Source organism: Teleopsis dalmanni, chromosome 2 (assembly GCF_002237135.1).
Source record: "Teleopsis dalmanni isolate 2A chromosome 2, ASM223713v2, whole genome shotgun sequence".
Taxonomy (NCBI): Eukaryota; Metazoa; Arthropoda; class Insecta; order Diptera; family Diopsidae; genus Teleopsis; species Teleopsis dalmanni.
In genome coordinates this window covers 202789455-202800287 of record NC_051847.1, presented here as the reverse complement: position 1 = coordinate 202800287, position 10833 = coordinate 202789455, and the positions used below count along the sequence as shown (strand labels likewise).

General features: G+C 31.9%; 2 protein-coding genes across 2 annotated transcripts; both read left to right on the top strand.

The window, feature by feature from the left end:
• The first annotated feature begins 2018 nt into the window (after positions 1–2018).
• LOC119686130 lies at positions 2019–3454 on the top strand. Its single transcript, XM_038100605.1, has 2 exons — positions 2019–3102; positions 3185–3454. The coding sequence occupies exon 1, from the start codon at positions 2220–2222 to the stop codon at positions 2976–2978; it is 759 nt and encodes a 252-aa protein (XP_037956533.1). The 5' UTR covers positions 2019–2219; the 3' UTR covers positions 2979–3102; positions 3185–3454.
• Positions 3455–7286: 3832 nt separating this feature from the next.
• LOC119676583 (probable basic-leucine zipper transcription factor R) lies at positions 7287–8573 on the top strand. The gene is made up of 2 exons (XM_038087826.1): positions 7287–7301; positions 7415–8573. The coding sequence occupies exons 1-2, from the start codon at positions 7287–7289 to the stop codon at positions 8504–8506; spliced, it is 1107 nt and encodes a 368-aa protein (XP_037943754.1). The 3' UTR covers positions 8507–8573.
• The last annotated feature ends 2260 nt before the right edge of the window (positions 8574–10833 follow it).

Sequence of the window (10833 nt, the reverse complement as noted above, 5' to 3'; positions counted from 1 at the left end):
ACTTAGAAAACTCATAAAGTCATGGTTTTGATATAATCTTAATCAAAGCTGTTTCCCATTTTAAATACTTCACCTTAATGTTCAACATTAACGAAATGTTTAACACAACATATCGCATAATTCTTCTGATCCGATACTAATGTATGATTGACCGGATATAAGATTATAATGAAAACAATAATTACAATTATATTATTATAAACTATTTTTGTATAAGTACTTTTTATTTCATAGGTTTGAAGGATACGCATGAGTCGTTACAAAGACCTGTTTTAAAAGGCCATCACATCAATACTGATATATTTTTATTCGGATTAATTAATTTTAAGAGACTAGTATATTTAATGAAAGTACGATGAAAATGCTATCAAATTCGAACGCCCAAGACAGTACTGGACAGAGACACAGGAAGTGTTTGATGGATTCTACATCCTTCTCATCTTGGCAACTCCTGCACAATTCACTTGTAGATACTCACCATCTTTGCAGCATAGGCGTAATGGCAGAGCTCCCCGTTAGTACTCCAGTAAGTAGCTGAAGCCGAAAAGTCTTTTCGTTTTATTTTTGTTTAATCTAAGCTATAATGTTCTAGTGACCGCACAGTCTTTGCGATTAGCTCATAGTTTATTAGTCACCGCATCATTGGTGTTTGTATTGAGAGGTCGGTCTCTCTTATATGCAATTCAAAAACTCTTCCCTTCAATATTACTATGTTCAGGAATCAGTGAAGCGTGACATCTTAATATAATGTTGGATCTAACCGATTTTAATTCAATAGCTTTCAGTGCTGTCTGACTATCTACAGAAACAGTGATATTCGAAGCATGAATTGTAAATAGTTGCATAAAATTGACATATATTTTTTCTCGACCTGAAAGACGCTGCAAATATCAGGGAGACGGTAGGACTGCCTTATATGCATATCTTTCGAGAAGATACCCGCTTACGTACCACACCTACACTGATAGCTCGAAGATGGAGAGTCTTTGAGCTATCAGTGTAGGTGGTTACTCCAAAGTTACCTGTCACAGATCCTAGCTCCCAGCTATCTCTGGTTGGACAGAGAGTAGGAATTCTGGTGTTAAAGTCTAGTATTGGTGTCATGTAGTCTGTATAAACAGTATATTGTAAATATAAAAGATTTAAAAAAAAAGAAGACACCAATGCAAAATCATATTAATTATAAGACATCGAAAAGTATATATACCAAACACTATACTAATTCAATTTTTTTTTTGTTATAAGAAGGAGAAGTTTTTAGTATTACACCGAAATTGTCATGTCATTCATGTTAAAAAATTGAAAAAAAGTCTAGTGGTGATAAATCACATTATCATCTCGCACAAAAATTTCAAAATAGTATATGTTCTATTGATTGTTACTTACGACTATATCCTGTTGCAACTATATATCTTCCATATCCATAACATAGCTTAACATAATATATCATCATGTGACTGTAGCGATCAAAATAACATTTGGTCTCAGCTGTTCAAAATTTTTTTAAGGTATGACGTTATCACATCTCTAAGTCACGATACAGTGACTTTTCGGGGAAGCAATGGTCTTTCACAGTTATATATAGATATAGAAAATATATATAGAAAATGGTCGCATTTTGTAGAGCGAAATAGTTCTGATGACTATAGAAAATTCGATACAAAAAAATTCTAAATACGAAAAATAGTAAGTTTTCACATTTTTTACTATAATTTTTTTTTAACTAAACTAAACTTATTTATTAGAAGAACACAAAACTTTAGTTTCTAATACTAATACAGTGCTGCCAATAAGGACCATGAAATAGATAAACCTTTGTTAGCTACATATGGTACATATATCTATTGCTAACTATAGATACATTGTCAGACTGTGATAGGACAAAAGCATTACGCTTCTTCCTGATTACAAGTATTAATTAGCTGATACGATTTCTTGATTTATAGAATATACGAATAACGTAGTAACCATTTGTTTTTATTTAAATTTGTGTTGTGATGATATGATATTCTATAGTTAAAAATAAAATTTTTTTGTAAACATATTGTTTCATAAATATTTCGAAAGAAAATTTTTAATTTTACTACTCATGTGGTATACGTCATTTTGTATTTAAAATTTTTTTATATTTTTTCTTAGGCATTTTGTTCTATACAATTTTGTAAAATCTTCCGTTCCGTCACTAAATTCACGCTGGAAACCAATTAGAGAGATTCATTATGAATCGCAATCGAAATTTCAATATTTATACAAATAACAGCGGTAGTAACATAACTGCCAACATGGGTGAAACTGGTTCCAGTACTAATTTATTGGCTGGCGGAGATGATAATGTGCAAAATCCAAAATCGAAGTCTAACATTGCTGCACCCATTTCTGATTTGGATGAGATGCCGGTTAGACGTTATACTCGCACGGAACTACTACTACGACGTTATGACCTCTTATCCGTTGAGCACATATGGCAGCATGAGTACGAGAACGATCCATACTATATTGCTGTTGTGAACCGCCTGCATGAACTGGACTTGTGGACAGAAATATCACCTTCGGCTTATGAACCACTCTATAATATGGCTACTTTGGAGGATTGCAGTGATGCTGAATTGGCAAACATAGTACAACAGGTAAATGAGATAAATGCTTCGCCATCAGCACAAGGCTATCGCAATTCCTTTAATCGACGTCGTGGCCGACCATTTAGAAACTATGGCATTACTAATAACAACTTTCAGCCTATCTATCAAAATCCAAATGTTCCCTTCAACTACTCAAATGTCTATTACCCGGCTATTGCACATGTCAATGGTGGATCCATGCCAAATGGAACTACTATACTACCGCAACAGCAGTACCCCCCATCCATATTTATGCCACCACAGTTTTTTAATTACTCAGCAGATGATCAAGCCAATAATGATGTGATGTCCTACTGTTGGTATCCCACCAACAAGCACAACTTTAACGAGAAGCAGTAAATCGTTGTATGGTCGCATGAACACAAGATGTACCACACCAGAATATAGTGTGTAGTACTATTTTGTAGGATCTAACTGTTGTGCTTGTGAAAAGACTTGTGTTCGTGCTCTTTTTGTATTTAAGGTGAGTCACAAAAACTATCTATTGAATAGTTCTATTGGAGATCTGTTGGAGATCTTTTTTATTCTTTTTTTTCTCGTTTCAGTTAATTTTAAAAATTCCAAAAAAAAGGTAAAAAATGATGTTGATGATATTTCTTTTTTCTCTATTGGTTTCCAACTACAAAATTCGTTTGATTGTGTGCTTTTTGAAACCCAAAATTCTGTTTAAATTTGTACTACTGTACGAACTTTTTGTGCACTCACTGTATTTCATCTTTTCTTGTTTGTCTTCTTTTGGCAAATTTGTTGGCGCCAAATTATACAATGTATTATATTTTATAAGTCCACTTCAACAAAATAAAAATAAAACCTTATATATGTTTGTTTATGTAAAAGCAAATTAATGGCCGTTTGCATTCAAATTGTTACAAAGAAAATAATAAAATGGTAATATAATCAGTGACAAAGAAGATGAAAATTAGCGAGTTAAATCTAAACTTATAAGTTTAATAATGATTTAATGGAATTGTTTTGACAGCGATAACCTATACTTAAGGCGGTCCACACATATGTGTAACGAAATTGAGTTATTAGGTGTTGTAAGATTCGAGCACACTTATCTGTCATGCGTTTCGCTATGGGAAGTCAAGATATATACAGCGACCTTGAAGTGCGTACTGATCAATCTTTCGAAAAATAGGAGTAAGATTTATGAGGAGTTGGGTGATACATTGGGCATGCATCTGAACTGGCATATGACAAATTGCAGTTACTCTAATGATTTATGGTATACATAGTTACATAGTACATACAGTGATGGCCTTGAGGTGTACACAGATACTTAATCGATGGGCGAATATAAAATTATCGGGATGAGTTAAGTGATGCATCGAAACAAGTGTTTAAAGTGACACTTAGCAAATTGAAATCACTAATCTATGTTTCTAAAATACCTTTAGTTATCGATTATTTACATATTATTTAATTTTTTTTGTAATATTTACATAGTTGCATACAAAATAAAATAAAATCTTGAATTCATTTTTGCAGTATTACAAAACTTTTGTAATCATGTAATGCCGAAGTGAGACGTGATATTTATTAAAGTAGATTACACAATGCGACAATCTTAATCTCAAGAGGTGTATACGAGTGAAATTTATTGTTTTAGTAAAGACACAAATTACTGTTCGGAACATGGATACATACATACTCATATTATATTTTCACGTGGACATATGAAAATTTTTAAGTTTTTCATTTCATCAAGCCGATATTAGATATTGCACAAATTTATTATAGGTCATATTATTTAATTTTGACCCTTTCTAAAAACCGATGTGCCTGAAGCAATGTGATTTTACTGCAGTCTTCTTCACTCTTACTCAATATATTGTATATTCTAGTTAGATAGGACCCGCACTAGCAAAACTATAATGGAAAATAAAATAACCAATAGTTCTTCTTCACTCTGAAAATATTGTAGGTATATCCTACTTAAAGAGAACTTGCATATAAAAAACAGTAAGAAAAAATATAGTAGGATTTACTAATTATAAACTTGTGTCTAACTATGTGGAAACCAAATTCTGTTTTATATATGGGTAAAGAAAAAACGCCTATAACTCACTCGCAAATAATACTCCGTGTCCCACTGCTCTCCAATGTAGTATTTACATTGTTGTTCTTCTGAAAACTCTGCTTTTCGAGGAAGTGTGGAAGTATATTCATGTGGAATAATATATTTATATTATTATTAGTTTAGAACCAACAATTTATCGGCCTTCATTGGATAACTATTAAATAATAAAAATATTAGACCGCTAGTATCTGTCACAACAAAAAGCTCAAGATTTTCTAAATAAATATTTAAAATACCTTTAAAGTCCACCACTGAATTTATTACATTAATTAGCTATGTAGAGCTATCAGCGGAGAACTATTCAGAAACATGAAAACGAGACATTTTGTGTTGACGACGTAAGAGGTTAGGTTATGCCGGTAAATTAAGGGATCCATTTAAGCCTATTGACCCATTGTGTTACCATATAAAAAAACTTAAAGGTTTAAAAAGCCTCTTGTACCTTTGGTAATGCTTTAAATGCTTTTTAGTGATAGATCCTGGAGTTGGATAAGTTGCTCAAAAAAAAAAACCGCTAAAATATTAAAACGGTACAATAACAAAGCAGATGTAAGACACTTTCATCGTCTTCTTCACAACTGTGATAGGAACAATTATTAGGATTAGCATTGTTCCCTAATCGACTGAGATATGTGATGAAGCCTACCACAAGGCTGATATCTTTACGGTACATCTAAATGACAAAGTAAAAAGAGCCTACAATATTTTTTGTTTAATATTTAATACAACCTTTTAAATGAATACCTAAATCCTAACCTAGATTTAGGCTGAACAAGTTATAGAAGCTTCAAAGCTTCTAGAAGCATTCTAATAGTTTGAATTGTCTATTCTATGTTAATAATAATATCATTCAGTACACGAATGTTGATATAAAAGTTTTAGACAAACTATAAATCTCTTATGGAACTATTAATGGTGTAGAATCAAGGTGACATTTCTAGACACATTTTGGATCATTGAATCATTTTTTGTCATGCGGTCACCATTTTAAATTGATTATTTTTAAATTAAAAATTGTATAAACATTGAAATAGGGAGAGAAGATGACAGCTTTTATTAGGGGACTTACGGGATAAGAAATTTCGTAGGATTTAGATTATAAACATAAAATATTATAATGAACATCTGTATTTCCTGCAATTCTTTTGCAGATGCAGATTTGCTTTAAATGGAAAATATTTTGAGTACTTTGTGCGAAAATTAAATGATATATAATATAAAATGTATGTACGAGTAATATAAAATAATTGAAGACTAGCAATAATAAAAGGGATATTGGTCTATGAGAGCGCCCATTTGACTGTGAGAAATTAGTTTAATTACCAAATACAGATATAATTTAAGGGAATTTTTACGTCTCTAAATATAAATAAATCAATTACTAACTGCTGCTCTTAACTTTTATTACATTATTTACATTTTTATTGAGTAAACTTTGATAAAAAAAATTTGCTTAAATTGATTTGTCAAAGATAATGGATCAACCTATTGTATTGTATACTAAATCCGAAATTGACGATTTTATGATCTCATATAAAATACATTTTTAGATCCTTAACTTTGTAACCAAATGCACTAAATACATAACTAAAGTGTTTGGGCTCTTTCAGTTGTAAATTTCAGTCATTCAATATTTACAATGGCAGAAAGCTGTGATAATGTCTTATGCGAACTGATTAATCAAAAATGTTTACAACCCAATTAAGAGTTGTCATTTTCTATTTAAATGCAAATTTCTTTTGTTGTCTGCATTTCTGCTCGATGTCTATTGCAAAAAGAAATGCATAATAATCAGCCAAAATGAAACTCGCAATGAATTTGGATGAGCGCGATGATTCGAAATAGTTTACGAAAAAATGTCATAAACATTTACTGGTAAAAGTTACAAAATAGTATCGCATCGTCTTAATTCTCCCTATATTTAGTACCATTTAATTGGCTCTTAACCATGATTAACAACCTATTACTATTTATGTGGCACTTAATCGACCATCAAACCACGTTAGCACCGCATTTTCAGTCAGTAAAAGCCACCAATTTTATTGCACAAATTGAAGGGAGAAAGATTTTACAGAAATTATACAAAATTTAGACAAAAAAAAGGCGGAATTAAATTAGCATCAAAATTATAACGAAAAAAGTTAATTTTTGTAATTTTTTATATCCGCGAGTGGTGATGATATATGCGAGCAAATGAAGCTATTGCCAAATTCGTGCCCATGTCAACGTCACTACCTTCGCATGTTATGGGTTAAAATCTAAGCTCCAAATTATAATATTTGCACATTATTTCACTCAGGCTTTTTTTAAGGTGTCCGATACAAGATACCAGCTCGCTAGGTTGCTTCTGTTTTAGTGATTTTTATCGATTGGGCCGTCTGTCAGTTTGTATTTATTGAATGAAATTTATGCAAAGCTGTTGATTTTGTTGTTTATTTTAGCGATAGTATAAAGGTTGTACTATTGTCTCATGTGATTAACAGTTACATTTTAAATTTCATTTAGTAAAGACTTAAGGAGATCATCTCCCTCTGATCTATTAGTATTCCTTCATTCGTTACAAGATGCGCATGATTTTGGTAATTAAAAATATAACTTTTTGATCGTGTTATAGGATGCAAATAGTATTAAAAAAAATATTTGTTTTGAGTTAAAAACCAATAAATATAAAATCGATTTGTACTTCCAATAGGCTTTTTTGTTTTTTGGCGCTGCCTTCGCTGCACCACAAGGTTACAACTACCAGTTAAACATAAATCCAGCAGCAAACAATGACTATAACCTGGAACCACTGAAATCATTGGAACAATTCGCGCAACAGCAACTGCAGCAGCAGCAACAACAACAACAACAGTTACTACAAACACAAACAGTTGCTATTGTTAATGAAGCACCACAACAAGTTGGATTAACACAAGTTCCAAATGCTATCAACTACCAAGTACTTGAACAACCATTGCCACAACAAACGGAACTCGATACCGTATTGACGAATCAAGGATATGAAACTTCCATTCCAGCCGCAGTACCACAATTACAAGTCCAGGAATTGCCATCAGCTCTACAATATAAACCAACAGAAGCGCAAGTGGCACAACCAAGTCCACAAGTGATTATAATACCTAAGGTACAAAACAAACCACATGCACCTGTATCAGTTCCAGCACCAATACCAGCTCCAGTACCAACACTTGTATCCGCACCAGCACCAGCTTTACCCAGACCTAGCCACACATATCAGCAACAGCCGCAACAGCAAGGTGTACAATATAACAAGGAATTCTTTTATCTTTCCGCACCACAAGAAGATTTTGATGATACACAAAATTTCGATCGTCAGTTTGAGCAATTCAAAAAGAATTTACGTGTGATCTTCATCAAAGCACCAGAACAAAATGGTATCACTAAGGCTGCACTACAACTGGCGCAACAATCCGTTGATGCTCAAACTGTGATTTATGTGCTCACTAAGAAACATGATGCCAACGATTTGGCCAATAAATTACAACAAATTCGTACTGGTGCACAAAATAAGCCCGAAGTCGTTTTTGTCAAATACCGTACGCCAGAGGAGGCTGCACATGCCCAACGCACTATACAAGCACAATATGAGCATTTGGATGGACCAAATCACTTCAACTATGAGGCGCCTTCTGCCAGTGTTTTGCCCTTCACTGGTTCAACTGATGTCGATCCACGTAAAAATAAAAGTACCCAAACAAAAGCTGAGGAAGTGAGTGCAACATCGAATACACAATATCTGCCGCCAAATAAAACTAAATAAATAGTATAGTCTACTTTTAGTTATAGTTAAATTATATATTTTCAAAGCATACATCACAGCAAACTCTCCCAGAGAAAATTTTATTCATATAGTTTGTTTTTAAGTGTTGCATATTTTTCAGCGTTATTTAATTATTTGCATTTTATATGATCAATAAACATAAACATATTCATTTTATATATAAATTTTATTTAAATTTTTTTTTTTAATTTTAATACGAAATTCATTTTAGTACTTTGAACTAAAAGTACTAAGTATGTACCTAATATTATGCTGGAGATGAAATCATAAAAAAACATCACAAATCTCAACCCTGTAAAGCAGCTCTTTAAGTTGTTTAATGCCGCATGTTGGTTAGTAGTTTTTCCCGACACTGATGCATAAGTGAAAGAAGTAGCTAACTAGACACCTCATATCTAAGTAGAAGTAGTTGGACTTGGAGAAACACTTCGAGTTCATAAGAAGTGTAAAAATAATAAGAACTCTACATAATAACAACTATAAATGTAATGAGTTCGTTCCAAATTACATGTATTCATGACTGATTTAATTATGAATAGCATTCACTTTATTTTATGTTGTTAATATATAAATTCAAGATACAAAAAATGATCGTGCAGCGTCTACCATATAAGTTCATAAAAGCATCAGAGATGCTAAACTCATTAAGTAAAGTTCCAGCTCTATATGTGGAGAGTTCATTGCACGAAGAGTTCATGAATCTACAATACTATACTAAACTATTGAACTTCAAAAACACACTAATAGAGTTCATCATTAATAATGTTTATTAATGTAAAACTAAGGACATAAAACTTCGTTAGAATAGCTTCTATATGCATATAGACAACTTATTAAAAACTCGTGTTTCTGTATAAGATTATTGAGGTTTATAAAGTCAGAAAATGGGGGCAGCCAATGGAACAAGTGTAGTACAGAAGAAACTTTAAATTGCCGACAAAGCCATAGAACAACCACAATTCATATTTGAACTCTGTTAACCATACGTTATTGCAGTTTTACATTTATCGCCGAATATTCATAATGAACGAGAAGTATACGTCTGTTGACTACCACAATACATTAAAAAGCAGATCATGTTCAATTTAGTTTGCTATATTCTCCATACGACTAAATCAGTAACATTTTGATTAGGTCAATGATTTTGAATAATGTATGAAAATTTTTGCTTAATATGATAAATTCAACATAAAAAAAGTAAATGACTTTAAAACATAATGAGTTAGAGCCAAGGAGCATAGAAAAAAATACACAGTCCATAGCTTTTTTAACTTGATAAAATGATTTGTTAAAATGATTTGATGAAATGATTTGATGAAATGATTTGATGAAATGATTGATAATCACAATTGAAACTACACATTACGCTGCTCTTCATATATGTATCAATATAATGCAACTGCAACCTATTGGAATATTAGATGCTATCGCTGATTCCAATTAAAACAACACGTTTGGCCATAGTTTTATCTTTGGAAGAAAACGGAACCCATCTAATACTCCTAATGTGCTTTGGAGCACAGCATCCGGTTGAAAGTAATGAATACAGTCATTCTACCCATTTAATTTTTGTGTGGTTTTAACCATAGTAAACACGATATTTTTATTAATATTTCTATTAAAGGCGCCAATCTCATTTGATCTGGACAGCAGAATCTATGGACCCTGACTGCGTGGTACTCGATTTACCTCCTTCGGTCGAGTACCGCAAGTGTCGTATTATAAATATTGGTCGATGCCTACCACTATTTCCATGAATAGTATGCCTCTAACGTAAGAAATATTCCAATCACTTTCCATCGAAGGTCATAAAATTTTACAGGCGTAACCTAATTCTTATACATGATATTAGAATTACGCTGACGTAGTTCTTCTCCAGAAGATAAAGTTTTCTCACCTTTGGATTCAATCACGATAATGAACCTTATTAATTATTCTTTGAACGCTAGAGATTATATTACATTTACTGACTAATGTTTTAGTCTTTTAAATTCTAACAAAGGTGTCTTATTGATACCATTCAAATTCAATCGAAGGATGGACATAATTTCGAAAATTTTAAATCAAATCAAATTGATGACGTTAATGTTGGAAAAAAAACATTACATAAAGAAATCGTTGACGCATAAATATGTACATAAATATTTATGTATACATACATGTCATATATACATATGTAAATATATTTTATGATATATGTATGAAAATGTAAATGAAAAAGATATCTTCATATATATCTACTTAAAAAATTGATCAAACCACTAATCGCTTTTTATGAATTATATTTACATAAATTTTTTCTACAT